This window comes from Drosophila subpulchrella, chromosome 2L, assembly GCF_014743375.2.
Source record: "Drosophila subpulchrella strain 33 F10 #4 breed RU33 chromosome 2L, RU_Dsub_v1.1 Primary Assembly, whole genome shotgun sequence".
Lineage (NCBI taxonomy): Eukaryota > Metazoa > Arthropoda > Insecta > Diptera > Drosophilidae > Drosophila > Drosophila subpulchrella.
The window spans coordinates 21,480,601-21,502,757 of NC_050610.1; the positions used below are offsets into that span (position 1 = coordinate 21,480,601).

The window sequence follows — 22,157 nt, forward strand, 5'->3', positions numbered from 1 at the left end:
GGAGTTTGTTGTATTTAGTGTGTGCTTTTTCGACAAGTTAATTAAGCAAATGGGCAGAAGAAATAATGAATTTCAGAGGGGGGTGGCAGGTGACAGGGGGGCTGTTAGAAAATGCGCAAAAGATAAGCACGAAAGCAAAAAGCAGAAAAACTGCTGTGGCACGCCAAAAAGAAACAAGTTAAACAACTTTACTCGGCTCCCCAGAGTTGCCAGATTGGTCAACAAAATAGGGTTTGAACGCAGGTTCGTATATGTACGTGTGTGTGCGTCGTGACATAAGTAACTTTTACTGTTAGAAATGAGTTTTGGAGATGGGTGAGATCTCCAGAGGTAATAACTCAAGAAACACAATTTCTTCGCTTCGCCTGGCTGCAAACACTTTGTTATGAAATTATCTTTCTTTTTCCTTTCAATATATAAAATATATTTACATTTGGATTTGATTTTCGGGGCTGAGAACACTTTTGAGCACTTTGAGAAACTTCACTTTTGCCTGAGCATTTACATTTTGTCGCCGCCGCACGTTTCGGCCGTAAACAAATTTTCTAATTTATTGCACTTTTTGCTGCTTGACGCGGCCAGTGATCTAGCAATTTGGTTAGCGTTGTTTTTTTTTTAAGGTAGTTAGTACTTTATTTCTAGGGTTTTCGGTTTCCAATGGCACACGCGACAATCGAAACAACAGCTAAATTCGAAACCGCAGTCCGCTTTCCGCTTTGCGTTGTGCACTCGACGACGATTCAAAAGCAACTCGAACGATCGCCAACTCGAATCGCGCAGGCGTCGAGCGCTCTTCAGCAGCTCAAGAAGTGCGAGCGCAAGATCGGGAGAGTGGGAGAGAGCACGGTCGATTTTACACTCGAAGAAATACTTTTCTGTGTTATTCTAAATCAGTTTTAAACAAAATATTTTTGTTTTAATTTAATAATCATTTTTTAAGCAGAATTCGAAATTCTTTTATTTTAGGAAACTAATACAAAATATTTAACAGATACTTGCATTTAGAGCGATAGGACTGAACACTTTTTTTATAAGGTGCCTTGGTTTTGGGGTCTTAAAAACAAGAAATCGGTAAACAAGTTATTTTGGCCTTAACAATTTTGTTTGAAGTGATATATTATTTCAGTTTTAGATAAAATGACTTTAATGGTGATAAATCTTTAAAGCTTTTACAAAAAATCTTAGATTCAGAGTGTAAAATAAAGTCGGCAAAAGTCTCAATTTATACCGATCAAAAAATATAATTTTAAAAACAAAGATTACATATCTCTTGTGATACAAAAAGTATGCTACGATTTTTGCAATCTGGGTTCCGGGCATTTTATTAGTGAGATAGTCGGGAGTGCCATAGAAATCTCCTTGCGCTGTGTTCAGGTAGAATTTCCCCCGAATTCTTACATCTTAAAGTTTTGCTTGGATATTTGTTTAGGTATAACTATTTTGTTTTCTAGTGTAGAGAGCACAAGCAGTGCAGCATGTGTGGGGGAGAGATCCCCTAACTGAGGAAGGGGGAGAGCGACATCAGATCTTAAGAGAGCCGCCAAGTAGGGGGTAAAACAACAAAAAGTGAGCCAGCAGAGTGGAGCAGCTGAGATGGGCTAGAGATTAATGGAGCCACTGAAGAGAGAAGAGTGGAGCATTAAAGTGCAGCGGAGCTAAAGAGAAGAGTGCATATAACCGCAAATTGAAATTGTTGTTGTTTCTGCAGCCTAGGCAAATCAATGAGCACTTGTGCACTTAGCCACTCACAATTACAGTTAGAATCGGTTAAAAATTAGTTACATGCGTAGCTGCAAGGGCAAAAGAGACGGCAATACTATAAGATAAAGTTCTAAAGTTTTAAGGAAATGAACAGCAAATGCTTAAGAGCAAGTTTTTTTTTATTTATTTGGTGTTTCTTGCTTAGTTTATTTTTTTTTTTTTTGGGCAAGGCAACTTGCAGTGCAGCACACACACAAACGAAGAGAGGGAGATAGAGCATTGGAGAAAGGAGAGAGAGGGGGCGGTGGCTGCTTCTTTTGGCTCCCGGCCAAAATGGAGTTGAAAGAGAGAAAGAGATGGTAAGAGAGAGAGGAGAGGAGAGGACATGGCTAATATCAATTATAAAACGCAATTAGGAAAACATTTTTGGAGCAAACACAAGAAAACAAAAACAAGGTGACTGGAAAATTTCGGGAAGTTACTTCAAAAAGAAAATATTTTTGTCTTCTCAATCTCAATCCAAGAAAAAAGTAAGTGCGTAGGTAGGACACATTTTCAAGTTAATGGATTTTGGAAAAATCTTGGAAATCTTGAAAAAATATCATCTTTATATTTTTCTTAAAAAATGATAGTAAAACAAATAAGTTAAGGAACTCATTCCTTACAAAAATATTTGTAGCTTCTCAAACTAGCACTTCACGCATAATTAAATTTTTCGATTATTTCAAATAACCTTTATATATGTATAAAGATATCATTATCATACCATCCATCAAATGTTTTTGACGCAATCCTCTCAATATCCCATGATTAAATGCTTCTAATCAAGTGCCAAAAACCTGCTTGGTGAATTATAGAAATTCTTTTCTAATTTCACTTCTTTTTCTGCAGACATGAGATAATCACCGGATTAGCATAACAAATCCTGTTGTAAGACATAACAACAAATGCCAGATTATGGGAAATCAAACACTTGTCACACGCCAGTTCTGCGTGAAAAGAAATTAATTGGTTGAGAAATTTGCCAAGATATTATGTATGGTCGAAAATAATTATTGCGTGGTCTTTCTCGAGATGGAAAGGTTAAGAGAATTGAGTGAGTTAACAAAGAAGAACGGGTAAAAATAAAAAAAAAATAAAAACGAAGGGTTCAAAGCATTCGAAAGCTCGGCTTCTGCTGCCGATTTCCCACGTTTAGAACGAATCACAACAGAACGCATCATTAATCATGGCCAGGATGACCAGGGGGTGCGGTGGGGATACCGCCAGTGCGACCGCGAGGCGGCCTAAAACTTTTTGAAAGATCAGAAAAGAACAGAACCCAACAGAATCCAACAGAATGGAGCTGAAAGCGAGGCACATTGGGCAGGTCGAAGGCTTCGCAGCCACTGAAGATGCATGAACAAAAAAGTAGCAGCACCACCAACAACTAACACAAGGCGCGTTTCTTGTCTGGCGGATTGGTTTTCAAGAACGGGAACAGCAACGCGATTCAGACAAATTACACTAAGAAAAAGTATTAAAATATTTAATAAGGGGTTCTTAGTTAAAAAGGAGATTCCAGAAAAACCACACTCTATCATGGTGAGCCCTTATTATATTTTTTAATATCATACCTTTTTATATAAAGACCATATGACATTTTCATATCATACCAGTGTTTATAACCCCTTAAATGTTTTACAAATTTAAAAACACAACATTTTTTTAATGTTATTCAAGTGGTTCCCTGTAGGTTCATTCATAGTTTCGAGGGGATAGCTTTATATATAAAGATAGATACATAATAGATAGATACATGATAGATAGAAGGATAGATAGGTAAATAGGTAGATAGGTAGAAAGATAGATATATAGATAGTTAGATAGATAGATAGATGGATGGATAAATAGATGGATATATAGATAAATAGATAGATAGATAGATAGATAGATAGATAGAAAGATAGATAGAAAGATAGATAGATAGGTAGATAGGTAGATATATAGATAGATAGAAAGATAGATAGGTAGATAGATAGATAGGAAGATAGATAGATAGATAGATAGATAGATAGATAGATAGATAGATAGATAGATAGATAGATAGATAGATAGATAGATAGATAGATAGATAGATAGATAGATAGATAGATAGATAGATAGATAGATAGATAGATAGATAGATAGGTATATATATAGATAGATAGGTATATATATAGATAGATAGATATATGGATAGATAGATAAATACATAGATAGATAGATAGATAGATAGATAAATAGATATATAGATAGCTAGCTAGATAGATAGATAGATAGATAGATCGATAGATAAGTAGAAAGATAGACAGATAGGTAGATAGGTATATATATAGATAAATATATAAATAGATAGATAGATAGGTAAATAGGTAGATAGGTAGATAGGTAGATAGGTAGATAGGTAGATAGGTAGATAGGTAGATAGGTAGATAGGTAGATAGCTAGATAGGTAGATAGTTAGATAGATAGATAGATAGATAGATAGATAGATAGGTAGATATATATATAAATATATAAATAAATAGATAGGTAGATAGCTAGATAGAAGATATAAGATAGATAGATAGATAGATAGATAGATATAGACAGATAGATAAATAGACAGATAAATAGAATATTTGGGAGAACAAATAATTTTTTCAGGGAAAATATTTTAAATTTTTTCTTTAAATCCCATTTTATTATATTTATCCTACTTCACAATTTGTTTTTCAAACTTTTTTGGTTTTCTCCAAGTGCACTATGACTTTTTATCAGAATCCGACTTTAGGTCCGTTTTCATGGTCACTCACCCGACGCATTTCGGTCTTTTGGTCTTCTTTTCCGAGCTGCAGGAGACAACAAGGGGCACCTAATTACAATCAAAAGGAGGGGGGCGGACCGCTGGCCAAGATCGGCTAATAGCGAAATTAATCAAATCATCAGGGGGACAGGCGCACCGACAGACAGACTGATAGACTGATAGATGGACAGGGCAGTTCCTCCCTATAGAACTCAAAGCCTGCGGCCTGAAAGGAAGCAACATGGCATCTATAAGTCCAGGTTCCATCCTAGTTTTCGAGCCAAGTTCATTGCACGTGCCTAGGCACACACACACACTCACTCACACACAATGGCAGTGATGCCAAGATACTGGCCAGTTGTTGTTGTTTACTTTTTCCATTCGAGGCTTAAACAATTGGCCCAAGCCAGAGCCAAAATAAAAACCAGTTTGAGTTTGGTTTTTCAGGCTGCTTTTTTGTTGGTTTCGTTTTGGCCAGGCTTTCAGTTTGTTTGGCTGCTGTTCTCTTGAGGTTTGCTCTTAAATATCGAACTGGCTGCTTTTTGGGATACATCCGAGCTGGCTAAAGACCGAAACCAGTTTGGAGAACTGGCCACTGGCCAAAAGGAAACCTCCCTGCCTTCGGTGGGGGTGTTTGGTTCGGTTTGGTTTGTCAAAATAATAAAAAAGGAGACAACATATACAAAATCCCGAAAAAAGTGCAACCTAAAGAACTCAAGTTTAAGCTTAATAGAAAAACTTCTTTCAGCTCGCTTCTTTGTTTTCGAGTTCACTTTTTTATGGCTTAGATCCCCCCGAATTTCTTTTCACTCTTTATTTCCTTAACCCCACGGTACCCAGATAATAATCACAACATGAAACTATTTTTGAAGCACTTAAAACGAGACCCATAAATCTCCGTTTTCGGGAATAGTGGAACAGAACCGAAAACCAAACCAGAAAACAATCTGGAGAAAAGAGCAACGACATCGTTAAATTGCAGCTAGCGGACGGTTCTTTCTGCGTTTCGCCCGATTATTGTGTTTAGTTGGGTTTATTACTTCATTTATTTTAATCTTTCACAAGTATCAGGGAAAATTCCAAAACATTTTACGACTTCTGGGGATAGGAAGGTATAGAGAACTCTTTTATTTGTAATAATAAAAGCCATTTTATGGTTAAATTAATTTTTAATATTTTCAAATCTTTTGTAGAGTACAAAATTAGCAGATAAATGTAAAATACATTTTTAAAAACTTCATAATTAAATTATAGGTCAGTAAATTTTATTGTTCCATTTAATTTTTAGTTCAAAAATTACAGGGATACATCTTAAGTTATTAGATAATCTTAAGTTATTAGATAATCTTAAGTTATTATATAATCTTAAGTTATTAGACAAATGAAATTTAGAAATTGTAGGTCAGTACTTTGTAATATTCCGTTTCATTTCACTTAATAATTTACAGGGATATATCTTAATGGCTGTCAAAAGCTCACACTTTTCCCCTTAATCATCTCACCCTCGTTTTTTACCATTTCAAGAGTCATTCGAAGTGGTCTTTTAATTGCAACAATGCCAACACATCGCAGGCGATGGCACGCGGCGAAAGTCAAAATGTGGAGAAAAAGGATTTCGGGCAGCGTAATTAATTTCTGAAGACCTCCAAAACCTCGGGGGCGTAGGACCGCAAGGGTGGAGTGAAAGATAACCGAAGGAGAAAATTGACAGGCTAATTTATTGTAACGGCAACTGACAAGCTCCCGCAATCGCGACCCCAGTCATTCCACTTTCATTGTCTTCAGCTGATAAATGAAGATGAAGTCGACCTGATTTTTAGTGTTATTTCCGCTTGGCTCCTTGGAGATACCCCTGGAACTTATTTCATCCAATGAATGACTGGTCGAAATTGGCAGACTTAACGGCAATTTAAAGTGACGCCTCTAATTGATGTCCCCACCGTACGAAAAAATAAAATGGGGGAGAATCCTCATGAAGATATCGCCACCAGAGGGATCTGAAATTTGTTGGGCCCTAAATTCGGTGAAACTGTCAAACAATGAGACAAAATGTGGCCACACATGGCATCTAGGGGTCTGTCCTCTACTTTTCCAGTCTCGTTCCCATTTCCAAATCTAATCTGATGACACAAATGAGCAATCAGAAAATCAGCTTGACATCTGCGGGCTGTCGGCGAATGAGAAAAGTTCTATCCAATAATTTCAGCTGGGGTTAAGGTTAAAGAAGTTGCCGGGAAAATGGGCAATCTACATCAAAATATTTATGACAGCTGATAATGAGAGCAAAGGATTTGGTATATAATGCCAACCAAAAGGGTGTTTACATTCCAATCTCACACATTAGATACGGAACAAAAATATGGAAACTATTGCAGAGCATTTCTTTTTGGGGTTTTTGAAAAGATAATAAAGAAAGGTGTACTACAATACCACCTTGATAATTTCCTGTTGGATTTTTTTGTATATCTTGCTAACCAAAGATTTGTTTTGATGACTCAAAAACTCTGACACAATCTTATGAGATCAAACAGTGCATCTCGTGAGCTTGATAAAAGATATTTTTTGGAAATATTTGTATAGCACAGTTTGATGTTTTTCTTTATCTAGTGACGGAAGCAATGGGATTTTATAGATAAAGTTTAAAGTTTACTATTGTATTTGACTTATAAATACACACATTTATAAGATACTTCATTTTTATTTTCAAATTCCATTTGTTTATTTTAGGAAACCTGAAAGTTGCCAGGCAAATATGGAAGACAAACTTTTCAGCAACTATTTGCTGACCACAGGCGCTTTATGTGGAATTCGCACCTAGTCAATAAAAAAAACTTTACACCAGGTGCCAGGTTGCATTAGAGTTGTATACCCAGCTATTCGTATAACCATTTTGCGGAGGTATTTGTTCCGGCCACACAGAAGTGCAAGTATCTGCGTAACTCCCAGATTCTTCTGCACCGCCAGCCCAGCCCCTCTCCTTTTGAGCCTGCTCATTAACGGCTTAGAAAAGTAGAAGAGCTGCACTTCAGACACGCACACACAATATAAGAAATGAAGAAAAATCCAAATGGGGAGCCAGTTGGCACCGCAGACAATGTGTCAAATAAGGCCTGACGACAGGAAAAAGGAAAAGCGTTGCGAATGCAGAACATGTGTGTGAAAAACAAGGGGCGATAAGTGAGAAAAAATGTGCAGATACAAAGGAAGATTTTCGAATGGGGCGGGAGAATTGGAGATCTGGGGATATGGTGGGGGGGTTAGGGAAGTCCACTGGGGGAAACTCCCACAGTTGACAATGACATTTGCCTGACACGTCAAGGAAGTCGCCAGTCAAGGCTAGCCTCAAGAGGTGCTTCAACTTCGCCGGAAAGTCGGGGCTCCCAGGGCAGTTCAAGATATCATCTTAAGGGACTTTAATTTTTACCAAAACTTATTCAACTTATTCAAAGAACTGGGAACAACTAGTATTAAGAGATTCTATTATATTTCAGGTATAAACAAATAAGTTTAGGTTAGAAAAAAAAAACCTAAGATATGATATACTATATTTTAGACAATCTGTTTCCCTTATATTTTTGGGTATTTAAATATATTTGCAATATAATTTCTTCTATATATTTTTACTTACTTGGGTTATTATTCGCTTCACGCCAATGGGCGGCCGCTCTGCAACCAAAGGTGGTTCGAGATAATCCTTTACAGCAACTCCACTTTTTTCCTGACCACAATCCCGGATGATAGCGATACGATTTGGGAGTATTACTATCCTCACAAACTAAAAAGATATATCATAAAACAAAGATTATTTAACGAGAGGTAAGGCTTAGCCAAAGTATATATATTCCCGAATTAAGGATTTTGAGATCGTTAATGTGTTGAGATCATATTTTCGAAAGAATAGATCATCCTGCCATTTAAACAATTAAACCATCTTAATACTTGATAATTTTTGATCCCTTTCTCCTAATTTCCAGGCGTTTCTTTAACTGAATTCGGTTAATATATATATAGAAAGATAGGTTAATAGATATATTCCCGAATTAAGGATTTTGAGATATTTAAGGTTTTGAGATAGTATCTTCGAAAGTAGAGATCCATCTGCCATTTAACCAATTAAGCCTTCTTAATACTTAAGCATTATTGATCCAATTTTCCTAATTTCCAGGCGTTTCTTTAACTGAATTAGTTTGCTCTTTCTTATCGCCATCGATTGATCTGGCCAAAAACAGCTGCAGTTCTTCTCCCTTCTTTTCATTTTTTGGGTCATCATCAATCGAATCGATGGGTATAGAGGGGAACTAGGGGCTCACCTTGCCGTATAGCTCGGATCCACTCGGTGCGCTCCTTTTCGCTGTTGGCGATCACGTAGAGTGTGTACTGGGGCACCGCTCGTCCACTCTGCTGACCCTCAACAATACCGCCCCCGCCGCCGCCGTTCTCTGAGCCAAACTGATGCGAATTCGCCGACGATGAGATCTCACAGTAGCCCACTTGGAACGGATAACCCTGGATGGATTTGAACGTTTGTTAATGAAACCAACTCTGCATTATTCGGTTTCCCAGCGATTTCTGGCTACTCACATCCGGTGCAAAGGGATCGCCGCCCTCGCCGCTGACCGTCGCCTCCTCCACGAGGCGAACGCCCTTCAAATGGATGCGGCCGCGTTCCCGTCTCCGCTGAAAGTGAAACAGAAAGTTTTAATTAACTTTTTTTCAAAACCACTAATTGAAACGTAAATTTTTTCTGTTTTAAGTTAAGGAAATGGCCATTGATTTGCCGCTTAAACGGTTAATGTATTTAATAATGGTATACAAAACAGTAAAGTTAAGATTGATCTTCATTAAAATAGTTACCATTACTAAGGTAATTATAGCTAATGCATTTTAGACTTCATTGAAATGTTGTAAAATATGCTTTGGAAGTGTAATATAATTTTAAAAATTTTTTAAACAATTTATTAGTAATAAACTTAACAAGTAATAACTATTGTATACCCTTTGAAAAAAAATATTGATAAGATGATCTTCACTTTTTAAAATATGATGTTATATCAACTCGAATAACATTAGTATTTCATATTCTCATAAATATTTCCTGCTGAGATGATCTCAATATTTTAAAATATGGTATTATACCAACTCGTATATCATAAGTATTTCATATTCTCTTACAAAAAAAATAAATATCAATTTATATCTCTCGTCAACACCAAAGTAGAAACTAAGATCTAAAGAACGGGTTTAAAATAAATACATCCCTTGTACGACTTTCATTTTAACAAGCCTACCATTTCTACCAATTGAAGTCCATTAAAAATAAATTAACTTAAATTGGAATTAACTCCGAGCGTATCAAATTCTCTAATAAAATTGTTTCTTCTGGACTATACAAATCGATTAAAAATATAGTTCTGCTCCAATTCATTCTAATTAAATTCCTCAACGCATACGGAAGTGCGTTTTTGTGTGTTTCTTCCAACGAACAAAAGAAACTTCAAGAAGCAGACTTTCCATTGCAGCCATACCCTCTATAAATTAGCTTCTTCAATCATCATCATCGGACCCATTAGCAGCCCCATGTTCGTCGGCATTATCATCTTTAGCACTCATCGCACCAACTCACACATTAGCAGCGCCAATTTAACGGATCGTCTTGTGGATTTTCCTGCTCATTTTCGAGTGGAGTGCGAGTTTCAATTTCAATTCTCAATTGGCCGCCAAGTTGGCTTTTCCTGCTATACAAGCACACAAAAAACATTTTCAATTTCATTACGAATTTAAAGTTGAATTTGAATTTCTGCTGGCTCATGGTTCGCTCTTTTTTACCTCCCACCACTTAGCTTTTGGCTTAACCCAAATGGGTTTTGACTTTTAAAGCACAAGTTTTAGGTACACAAAGAAAAATATAATTTTGATATTATGTGTTGGGTATTTCAAGTACTATTTTATTTATTATTCTAACTATTCATATTATCAGAAAATTATTAATTGCCTTATCCTACGTGTTCTGACTCTTCATACTTTAATGCTCAATTTTAGTTCAACTTTTTCTCTCTGTAAAAATGGAATTTTGATATTATATGTTGGATATTTCAAGAACTATTTATCCCAACTATTCATATTATCAGAAAACTTTAAATTTCCTCATCCTACATGTTCTAAATCTATAAACTTTAATGCTCATTTTTATTTCTACTTTTTCTCTCTGTAAAAATGTATTTTTTAAACTTTTATATTTACTATAGCTACTAATTTAATCATCGGGAAACCTTTGAATTGCCTTATCCTTCATGTTCTGACTCTTAGGCTTAAATGCTCCATTTTACTTAAACTTTTTATCTCTTTTTTTAAAGATAGTTTATATATTATTTATTATATTTTGTTTTATTTTAAAACTTGTCTATTTATTATCCCTACTAATCATATTACCGGATAACTTTTAATTTTTCTATCATATATCATGTTCTGACTCTTGAAACTTCAGTGCTCCATTTTAGAAAAACTTTTTCTCTCTGTACTTGTAAACCCAAGAAGGAAGTTCAATTTCTTTTCTTGAATGTAAGTTCTTGTTTTTCCTTATACCCTCCCTCTTGTTTCTGTTTTTTTCTGTAGAGCTTTTGTTTTTATTTTTTTTTCTTATTTTGAAATTGCTGCCTGTTTATTTGAGGTCTTTGTGTCAACGCTGTTGTTGATGAGGTTTTTATGTTGCGTCGTCTGCCGTCGGTTGCCTCACTTTGAGTTTTTGTTTGGATAGATTTTTATTTTCTGGGTTGCTGCGATAAGTCGGGGCCAAAAGCTAACCCGACAGACAACAACGTGCTTATCGTGCTTGGTCTTAAAATTTCACTCTCCGAACTGCCGAGCTGCCTGTGTGTTCCAACGGGATCCCCATCCCCATCCCCATCCCCAACCCACTGAAATTCATGTATATGTCTTAGATGGCAGCCTTTGTTGGCCGTCTGAGTCAATTAGGCCAATTACGTTGCCTTAATTGAGCCGGCAGCGCTTTAAGGTCTTCCCCAATTGTTGCACCGTCTTCGGCGGGAGTTCCCTTTCTTCCTGCCCTCCAAAGTTTCCGTCAAGTGTCGGCACACGTGCAAAAATTACCCCTGGTGTAAAAAATGAGCGAAAAAAAAAGGACGATGACGACGTGGCTCAAGTGCCGTCAAGTGGAATGCCAGGACGATGCCGAAAAAAGGAGCGATACGAATTTAAGTGGCATCCAGTTAACGTAGTTTATTAAGCCTGTCAGATTACGTGAATAATATGCACAAAGGGGGTTTGTTTAAAAAAGAAAGGGTACACAGAGAAAAATATCCAAAAACATTGTTCTTGAATTGAGAAGATTCGTTCTTAAAAACCGTATAAGTACATTTTGATAGCAATGTTCCAATATTAGAACAAAATGGTGGGAAAAGAAAAGTTAAATTGAGTTTATTTCACAACTTTTAAGTATACACTTCGGACTGAACAAATAGTTTATTTGTTGAGATATACAATGTACATAAATACCGCAAATTCAAGTTGAGTTCGAGCAAAATAAAAACATTTTCAACTTAAAAATGTCGTTCTATTTTTAAGAACTTTTTCAAGTCAGATGAGAACGTCAGAATTTTCTCTGTGTATGCATGGAACAAAAAACTAAGGATCTGAAAACAGGTTATAAATTAGGAAACAAAATATTGCAACCAGTTGTTTTTAAATGCATCGAAATGTATCGTCAGGTATCCTAAGTCCCAAGCATATCAATCGGAAACATCTAAATAATAATAACTTACTTTTTATATCTATAACAGGTAATCAGGGTATTTTTAAAAACATAGGATATCAATAGTTAGGATTTTTTTTGTTAACCTTAAATTATTAATCATCCATAACAAACTTCGTACATAAAGTTAGTTATCTCTTATCTATCAAAAGTATTTAGGTGTTTTTAAAAACTTGGGACAGTAAGATATAGTAGTAAGATAGTAATCTTTCTTAAAGAATATTATATAAAAAGTTACTTATGTCTTAACTAAGACAAGTATTTATGCATTGCTAAAAACAAAGGAAATCAAAAGTTGAGTGTGTTTTTACTAAAAATGATTAATCTTTTTCAAGGAATACCCCCCATATTATTAGCTAATGCAGTCCCCCGGAAGCCAAACTTTCCTTGAATTGAAAAATACATAATCTAAAAGGGGAGTGGGCGAAGAATAGCACCATCAATAGGAGCGGAGAGCGGAAAAGCAGGAGGAGGCTAGGAAAATAGTCCGACAGCTAGATGACATCCGGCGTCTGTCAGCCGAATTCAACCCAGTTTCGGTATAGTTCGCCAGACGATGCTTCCTGAACACGCCAAGTTGGCTCTTCCAGGGTGGCAGGAGGTGGATGAGGAACATGTCGTGCCACTTTCTCGTGAATAGCCAACTAACTGAACTGAGTTGAGCTGAGCTGAGCTGAACCGAACTGAACCGAACCGAAGTGAACAGAAATGGATGTTGAAATGAAAAGTAGAACTTCATAACTGCAAAAAGAAAAGAGAGTACCGACTGCTAGTTATGGCTTTCTGCTTTGATATCTGCGGACAAAGTTCTGAGTTCCGAGTTCCCTTGGAGGAGAAAAGGTCAACGAACTAGCCGCGAATGTATCTGTATCTAAAGGTTGCGCAAATGTTGAGCATATGTCCCGACATGTGGCATCAATAAGCGAAATGGAGATGCAGCTGCTACTGATTCCCAGTGCAAAATGAGCTAAAAATTGCCGGCAATTAAATCGAGATCTTTCAAACTCGAATGGAAATTTCCATTGACTTGAAATGAAAAGGAAAGCCTGTATACCCTGTAAAACTGGTTGGTTAAATTCTGCTTAAAATTGATATACCCGGGTAAAACTAAAACAAAAAGGCACAGAGAAAATGAAACCATCACCGAGTGAAAGTCAATTAGGGCAACATTAATCAAACTGATTAACAACATGCAGTTTTGGGTTTCGAACCTTTTCGAATTCGCCTGAGGCCAAAAAGTAAAACCATAAAAATATCGAATGTATATGGAAGTGGAATGGCTGAAGACCAATCTTTTTTTGTTTTTGGGTGTCGAAAGTTGGCTAAGCAAACAAAGTGTGGCTAAGAACATGGGAGAAAACCTCCTTGGGGCTAATTCTTTATGACAGTAGGAAATGCCGCTGACATGGGAATATTTTGTTTAATTATTCTTGGCTTGTTAAAAAGGTATTTCTCTTGCATAATTTGGCAGATGAAATATGTATACCTTTTTGTTACTTTTTCTGCTGTACTCTCTCGAATGGCAAAGGAATTTCCGGAAGCAAGTTAAATACAGAAAAACCAGCCAAGGGACCAAAGGTAACACAATATGCTAAAAAGGACAACAGGTTGAAACATGAAACGCACCTGTAAAGGTGTACCGGTGTGCATTCTCGTATTTAATTCTATTGTTAACCGGGGAAAAACAGGCGGGGGTTGGGAAAACAGCGTCCTAATGGCACGGCAATCACCTGTGCATAATTGAAAGAGCTGTCAAAGCAAACTGCAACTCAGGTAGGCAAAAAAAAAGTGAGAAAAAGAAAATACAAAATGAAAATGAAAAACAGGGGAGTCGGCGAAGGAAAACGCAACAAAAGTCCCGGAAAATTGAGTACTAGCAGCATAAAGGAAAACGATTAAGTGAAAATTGCCATTGCAGAGGGTCAAAGTGGAGTGGGTTAGCAGAAAGAGAGAGCGTGGAAAATAAAACAATAATTGAAGAATGGGTAAGGAGAGTAAGCGGAGAAAATGCAATTAAAAGTAGAAGCGAATTTATTAGAATTTTCCCGTACTTTTTAATAAACTCTAAATCATGTTAAAAGCTCTATTTCAAAGTGATGGAGCTATGTAAAAATTATATAATGATTATAAATAGGAAAAGGTATTTATTATTTCCAAACATACTTATTATCTCGGAAAACCTTTAAAATAGGTTCGAATATGATGGAAACTATCTAACAGTACCCAAACATTTATATTATCTCAGTAAATAATATGATAAAAGGGATATCTTAAAACATTTTCCAAATATTCTCATATTATAATGGAAACGATCTTCCTGTACATTTTAATAAACTCTAAATCATGTTAAAAGCTCTATTTCAAAGTAATGGGGTTATGTAAAATTTTTAACATGATTATAAATAGGAAAAGGTATTTATTATTTCCAAACATACTTATTATCTGGGAGAACCTTTGAAAATTGTTAGAATATGATGGAAACTATCTAACAGTACCCAAACATTTTTATTATCTCAGTAAATAATATGATATAAGGGATATCTTAAAACATTTTCTAAGTATTTTCACATTATAATAGAAACAATCTGTTATAAACTTTTCGTAATAAACTCTAAATAATGTTAAAAGGTCTATTTCAATGTGATGTAGTTATGTAAAACTTATAACATTATTATAAATCGGAAAAGGTATTTATTATTTCCCAACATACTTATTATCTCGGAAAACCTTTGAAATTTGTTGGAATATTATGGAAACTATCTAAAAGTACCCAAACATTTATATTATCTCAGTAATTAATATGATATAGGGGATATCTAAAGACTTTTTTCATATATTCTCATATTATAATTTATTATAATCTACCAATAGCTAAAACACACCCTAAAATGCTTATTCCCACGATGGCAACCACAAGTGCTCTTAAAGTTAGAATGTTAGAGACCCGATTATAATGTTAGATGCACTCCATTGGACAGTTAAGTGTATTCCCCCTACCACTCCTCATCCAAGTCGCCCACTCAAGTGCATCCTCGAGGTTCAAGAGTGAAACCTTTACAATGTTGATTAATGAAAACCAAACTGCCTCATGTGGCATGTTAAAATGCCATTTCGGTTCGACTCTGAGCTGCGTAACGAATCGGGGCAAGATATGTATGTACATAACACATGTTCCCTTCGATTGATCGAGGGAACACTACGTATACATACGTATTTATAGAGTGGGGGAACCCCCTGACAATTCCCATGATTGATTGCAACTGGGAGGGAGCGCTTCTTTAACTGACCGCATGTGGAGTGCGATTGAAAAATCGCCTCAAATAAATTATAACTGTAATAAAGAGAAAACCGAAATGTACAAAATTACCCCGGCGTAATGGTTTTTCAATTTCCCCCCAATATAAAACCCCTCCGGTTTTTCTTTAATTATTACAATTTCACGCGTAGGAGCGGCCAAGAGCCATAAATTTCAGTTAACAGAAGACTGTAAACAAAGACAAACAGCCAAGTTGTTTCTTTGCCTCACATCTGTTTCCTCTATCGTGGAAAAATTTATGCATTTTTCCAATGAAAACGAAAATTTTCCTATGTATGCATAATTTTTAGTTGTTTTCGCTGCTCTTTTGTTGCTTTTGGTTCCCAGCCATCAAAAGGACATGGTTGGTTGACTCGAATGTTCTGGTCAAGTCGGTAGTAATTAATTTTAGTGTGGGTAATTTGTGCTAAATCATTCCATGTTCATCTGGGCTGTCTTCGCCTCTTCCTGTCAACGCAAAAAAACACCCACTTCCTCTGGGTAGTTTTATCGCAAAAATTTGCATTAAAGATTTTTCTTTTAAGTCAAAGTTCTCCAACCCAAACCGTACACCTCATAACATAATAATAGCTATGCAAATTATAGATTGTGGGAAAAATTACAACAATAAATTAAGATATTAATCGGATATTCAACTACATACTTAAAGGTAATTCCTCTTCGGATCAAAGTTTGAGATCATATAAAAAGTTATATTTTAACACTAAAGAATATTTAAGATTAGAGATTTTTTAAAGTTTGATCTTAATAAAATATATCCTATTTCATTTTGATATATTTTTTTTTTGAATTAACAAACTCTGGAAACTTTTAGAATACAAACAAATACCAAATTATTTATGGAGTGATTTTTTATATTATTATTTTATGTTGATATTTTTTTACATCTATAACCAACTCTAGAACTAAAACTATAATTTTCCGCTTGTGTCCTGAGAAAAGCCATCAAAGCATGAACTGCCATTTCGCTGGAATTCCCCACACACACATGGGTGTGATCCATCATTGGGTCGCAGAATAAGAGAAATACCAAAAGGAAATCTTGGGAAAAACGAAAAAGCGTTGGCGATGTAATTAACGATAAGACAAAGTTCAAAGTTGCCTTCGAGCAACCCTAATAATTAAATTTATAGAAAAGAAACGACAAAAGCGAAGAAGGGAAGAGAAAAATCGAATTCAGATAGGCATCAAGAAGAGCTTGTATATCCACACATATATATACAGCTGATCAATCAGCGATCCCCCCCCCCCTGGATTTTCCACCATCCAACTCTATAAATATGAAAATCGTGACTTGAACGCTTAAAAAGCGCTTAAAACGTATTAAGCAAACACACATATGGAAAACTTGTCTGCCGCGGAGACAAAGAAAGAGGAATAATAATTGAAAAGTGAGTGGGGAACCAAAAGTTCGATAGCAGGGGACCCAAAGAGATAAATGTGCTGAGGAAATTGTCAGTCATAAGGTCAGCAGTGGATCCGAGGAAAAACCCCTATCCCGAAATTCCTATCCCCCGAAATCTACCCAAATATCAAGTAATTACATGCGAGAGGAAAGAGTTCGTCTTCGACAGCTGTGAAATAAAAAGAAAAAAATTGGAAAAGCCGAAGTCCAAGTCGAAGAAATATACCCCTACGCACAGGCATTTTCAAGCATTTTCCTCTGCTTGGTTAGCTGTTTAAATATATACCCATGTACATATGTACGTACTCTTTCCTCGGATCTTTTGAGCAGAACATTTGGTCTCTGCGCCCTTTTGTCTATTTCTGAAGCAATTCGTGTTTATTTTTATGTTTTGATAAATGCATTTCTCCAGCCGCCGCCCATTCACAGACTTTACATCAGCGAATCGTTGCGGAGGTCGTTCACTGCATTTCTTCTTCGGAGTTTTCTGCTGTCCTGAATGGGAACTCTAATTGGGATATCAATACAAATCGGATTAATTTACCAATTCGATTTTGGGCAGAACGTATTTTTGAATTTCATGGTCTCGGCATTTGATAAATTTCTCACATAATATTACCGAAAATGTAACGAATCTAATTTATTCGCTGTGTCGATAATTACATTTCATTATATTAATTTTAATTCGTTCTAAAAGCAGGAGAAAACTGTAATATCAGGGCTGTTGGTACACGTACAATTTTAACAAGTTATAATTGGTATTTTAATGAAAAGTCTGGGGTATTATAACCTAAAAAATATAGAAAGTTGCGATTAAGCGTTCAGGTTCTATAGCTTCCTGCGCTGCGCTAACTGTTTCATTGAAAAGCCACGCCCACTTTTATTTTCTAATAATGTGAATGGGAATTCGTTTTGATTATCAATACCCATTTACATACCAAAAATTGTTAAAATCGGACTATTCATTTGAAAGTTATAGGCAAAAAAAGGATTCGACGCTAGGTGGCGCTTTGTAGTTGCTTTACTGCTTACATATCTCCATCTCCTTTGCAGGCCCCTTAGAGTGAGTAGTCGAGACCCTATAGCGTTCCTTTTTGTTGTTCTTTGTGAACTCTAAAACAAATCTTTAATTTTAATAAAAAAAAATGTGTATCCTAGATATTTTAAATTATTCTTTAGACTAAAGTACGATAAGTAATCCAACTTGACTAATAAAATTATAAGCCTCGTTGGCAAATCTAATTTGATTAGTACACAAAGCTATATAAAGACTGTATCTTTTCTTAGTTTTGAACAGCGTTCAAAATGAAGTTTCTAAGTAAGTGAATAAAATAACCTCTTTTTAAAATCTTATTAAATTTCGCACAGGTCTGATATTATTGGCCACGTCAGTGACTGGCCGATTTACCGATGTTTTCTACAAACAATTGGCCAAAGATAATGCCAACAAGAATCTTATATCTTCGCCTCTTTCTGTCGGTATTGCCTTGAGTATGGCCTACATGGGAGCTGGGGGAAAGACAGCCCAAGAAATGAGGAGCGTCTTGAAATTGCCCGCGGATAAAAAGGAAGTGGCTCGTAAATACAAGGCATTTGCGACAAGTCTCGAAGGTCGCGAGAAGGTAGCCATCCTCGATATAGCCAACCGTATATACGTAAACGATCGCTACTCTATAGTTCCGGAGTTTAATCAAGTGGTCAAGGACTCCTTTAAGGCCGGAGCGGAGGCTATCAGCGTAAATGATCCTGATAAAGCCGCTTTGATCATCAATAAGTGGGTGAACGATCAGACGCGCAGCAGAATCAAATCCATTGTTTCGGAACATGATATAGATTCCGATTTGAGAATGATTCTCTTAAATGCAATTTACTTCAAGGGTCAGTGGCAGCACGCTTTCGACCGTAAACAGACCAAAGAGGCTGATTTCAGAACTGCTGATAAAAAAACCGTTCCTGTCCAGATGATGTTAATATTCAACTCATTTAGAGCTGGATATGTTCAGGAATTGGATGCCAAAGTGATCGAGCTTCCTTACCGGAACTCAAGCCTCTCCATGGTCATCTTTTTGCCGGAAAAAGTCGATGGTTTGCCAGAAATGGAGAGGAAGATCGCAGGCTTCTCCCCAAGACTGAGTGTGCAAAAGGTGGTTTTGAAGCTACCAAAGTTCAAAATCGAATTTTTCTCACAGCTAGGAGGTATTCTTGGGACGGTGGGTATGACCCGATTTGAAAGTGGTCACTTTTATAGTTTACACCAATAGATGGGCATTCAAGATGCATTTTCTGATGATGCGGACTTTGGAGGCCTGGTAACATCTTCAGGAGCCAAGATCAGCAAAGTCATACACAAGGCCTTCATTGAGGTTAACGAAGAGGGTGCCGAGGCAGCAGCTGTAACAGGTACTCATGGTTTGCTAAGTGGAGTACGTTTTTTTTTTGCAACACAAGTTTATCCACAGGCATACATATGATGGTCCCTACAAGCGCTAAATACAATCAGCCGACTCCATTGAAGATTATTGCTGACCATCCGTTTGCCTACATCATTCGTGATAAGGACACCATTTACTTTCAGGGACACTTCGTAAGACCAGGAAAATAAAGTACCACTTGCACTGATTAAACACAGTTCATTTGGATTGACTACCCTATATTTCTTATCACATCTTTATAACTTTTACTCGTACGGAAAAAGGGTATATTGTATTTACTTACAAGTAGATACTGGGAACCCAATCTGCAAGTAGGTGGCTTATTTATTTTCAAATTGGATAACAAATTAATGGGTATCTGATAGTCGAGGCGTCAGGTATAGAATTTCTTCTTATTTGTTTCAATTTTCAAGAAAACAAAACAATACAAGGTCTTCTATACATGTACCGAGTCGATCTAGCCTTGTCCGTCTGCCTGTCCGTCCGTATGAAAGCTTAGAGCTAAAAAGTTGGTTACAACCATGCAGATTCTATGGCTTCCTGCCCAGCGGAAGTTTGTTTCACCGTGCCACTTTTTTTTAACATTTTGTAAAAATGTAAATGGGATTTCGTGTGGACTATTAAGTCCATGTTAAAAAGTGTTCAAATCGGACCATCCATTAAAAACTTATAAACAAATATTGGAATCGACGCTAGGTGGTGATAGTTGAGACACTAGACTCTACTGTACTTAGAAAAAAGTCCTAAATTTAAAAAAAATATTAAATTCCATTAAGGATAATGATACAATATTGTTTTTTAGTCCAAAAACACGGCCATATATTAAACAATACAATTTATTTATCACCACTTTGCCGATTTTTACTTATTCTGTAGAATAAAGAGTACATTAAGTAATCCGACTTGAATAATTAAATTACAATCTTTGATGGCAAATCTAATTCGATTAGTACACAAAGCTATATAAAGACTGTATCTTTTCTCAGTTTTGGACAGCGTTCAAAATGAAGTTTCTAAGTAAGTGAATAAAATAACCTCTTTTTAAAATCTTATTAAATTTCGCACAGGTCTGATATTATTGGCCACGTCTGTGACTGGCCGATTCACCGATGATTTGTATCAACTTTTGGCCAAAAATAATGCCAACAAGAATCTTATTTCGTCGCCTCTTTCCGTCGATATTGCCTTGAGTATGGTCTACATGGGAGCTGGGGGAAAGACAGCTCAAGAAATGAAGGACGTATTGAAACATCCCACGGATAAAAAGGAAGTGGCTCGAAAATATAAGGAATTTCTGACAAATCTCGAAGGTCGCGAGAAGGTGGTCATCCTCGATCTGGCCAACCGCATATATGTAAATAATCGCTTCACTATAGTTCCGGAGTTTAACCAAGTGGTCAAAGACTCCTTTAAGGCCGGAGCGGAGGCTATCAGCGTAAATGATCCCGATAAAGCCGCTTCGATCATCAATAAGTGGGTGAACGATCAGACGCGCAGCAGGATCAATACCATAGTTACTAACAAGGATACAAGTTCGAATATGATAATGGTTCTCTTAAATGCAATATACTTTAAAGGCCGGTGGCAGTACGAATTCGACCCTAAACGCACCAGAGAGGGTGATTTTAGAACTGCTGATAAAAAAACCGTTCCTGTCCAGATGATGTTTCTGGATAAGTCACTTAGGGCTGGATATGTTCAGGAATTGGATGCCAAAGTGATCGAGCTTCCTTACCGGAATTCAAGCCTATCCATGGTCATCTTTTTGCCGGAAAAGATCGATGGTTTGCAAGAAATGGAGAGGAAGATCGCAGGCTTCTCCCCAAGACTGAGTGTGCAGTCGGTTCTTTGTAGGCTACCAAAGTTCAAAATCGAATTTTCCTCAGAGCTAAAGGGTATTCTTGAGACGGTGGGTATAAGCTGATTTGTACGGGGTCACTTTTTTATTTGACTCCTTCAGGTGGGCATACGAGAAGCATTTTCTGATAAGGCGAATTTTGGAGGTCTAGTAAAAACGGGCAAGCCAAGGATCAGCAAAGTCATACACAAAGTCTTCATTGAAGTTAACGAAGGGGGTGCCGAGGCAGCAGGTGCAACAGGTACTCATGGTTTGCTAAGTTGAATACTTTTTTTTGCTACATACAATTTAATCCACAGCTATAATAAAGATGGTCCCTACTAGCGCTATATACAGTGCCCCAACTGCCTTCATTTTTAATGCTGATCATCCGTTTGCATACGTAATTCGTGATAAGGACACCATTTACTTTCAGGGACACTTCGTAAGACCAGAAAAATAAAGTGCCATTTTCACTGGCACAATTGTGAATCAATTGTCAATAAAAATAAATAATAAATATTAAACTAAGTTCGGGGTGATTGAGCATCCCATATTTCTTATCACAACTTTATAACTTAAACTCATACGGAAATATAAGGTATAGAAGGCGCATAGTTTACATAGTGTTAATGCCCGTAAGCGGAAAGTCGAAAATAAACTTAAAATATTATTATTTTTTAGATATATCTAGTTTATTTCAGTTTCCAATACTAATTTCTTTACTAACATATAATTAAAGCCCAATTTAAGTGTACAATATATGTATGTATATTGATTTAAAAATTATTCGTCCGTAAATCATGCCAACAACTTTCTTACTTTATTAATACATCGCTTTTGTTTTTCGTACAAATACTACTAGACTTAAGAATTATTCATACTTAATTGT

General features: G+C 36.3%; 3 protein-coding genes across 6 annotated transcripts in view; 2 read left to right on the plus strand and 1 right to left on the minus strand.

Annotated features, from left to right (window-relative positions):
- Window positions 1-22,157, minus strand: part of LOC119546252 (tyrosine-protein kinase Btk29A) — a 59,918-nt gene that overhangs the window by 21,964 nt on the left and 15,797 nt on the right. For 2 of the 4 annotated variants that reach the window (XM_037852407.1, XM_037852406.1), the window contains exons 3-5: window positions 9,089-9,184; window positions 8,818-9,013; window positions 8,136-8,282 (exon numbers count right to left, since the gene is read on the minus strand). In XM_037852407.1, the coding sequence (XP_037708335.1) occupies window positions 8,136-8,282; window positions 8,818-9,013; window positions 9,089-9,184 (439 nt within the window). Of the gene's footprint in view, window positions 1-431; window positions 738-8,135; window positions 8,283-8,817; window positions 9,014-9,088; window positions 9,185-22,157 lie in introns of those variants that run through there. The other 2 variants (XM_037852409.1, XM_037852408.1) reach the window with 1 other exon arrangement.
- On the plus strand, window positions 18,294-19,647 carry LOC119546255 (serine protease inhibitor 42Dd-like). The gene is made up of 4 exons (XM_037852413.1): window positions 18,294-18,314; window positions 18,365-19,206; window positions 19,258-19,396; window positions 19,456-19,647. The coding sequence occupies exons 1-4, from the start codon at window positions 18,302-18,304 to the stop codon at window positions 19,596-19,598; spliced, it is 1,137 nt and encodes a 378-aa protein (XP_037708341.1). The 5' UTR covers window positions 18,294-18,301; the 3' UTR covers window positions 19,599-19,647.
- Window positions 20,425-21,828, plus strand: LOC119546256 (serine protease inhibitor 42Dd-like). Its single transcript, XM_037852415.1, has 4 exons — window positions 20,425-20,445; window positions 20,496-21,337; window positions 21,389-21,527; window positions 21,586-21,828. The coding sequence occupies exons 1-4, from the start codon at window positions 20,433-20,435 to the stop codon at window positions 21,726-21,728; spliced, it is 1,137 nt and encodes a 378-aa protein (XP_037708343.1). The 5' UTR covers window positions 20,425-20,432; the 3' UTR covers window positions 21,729-21,828.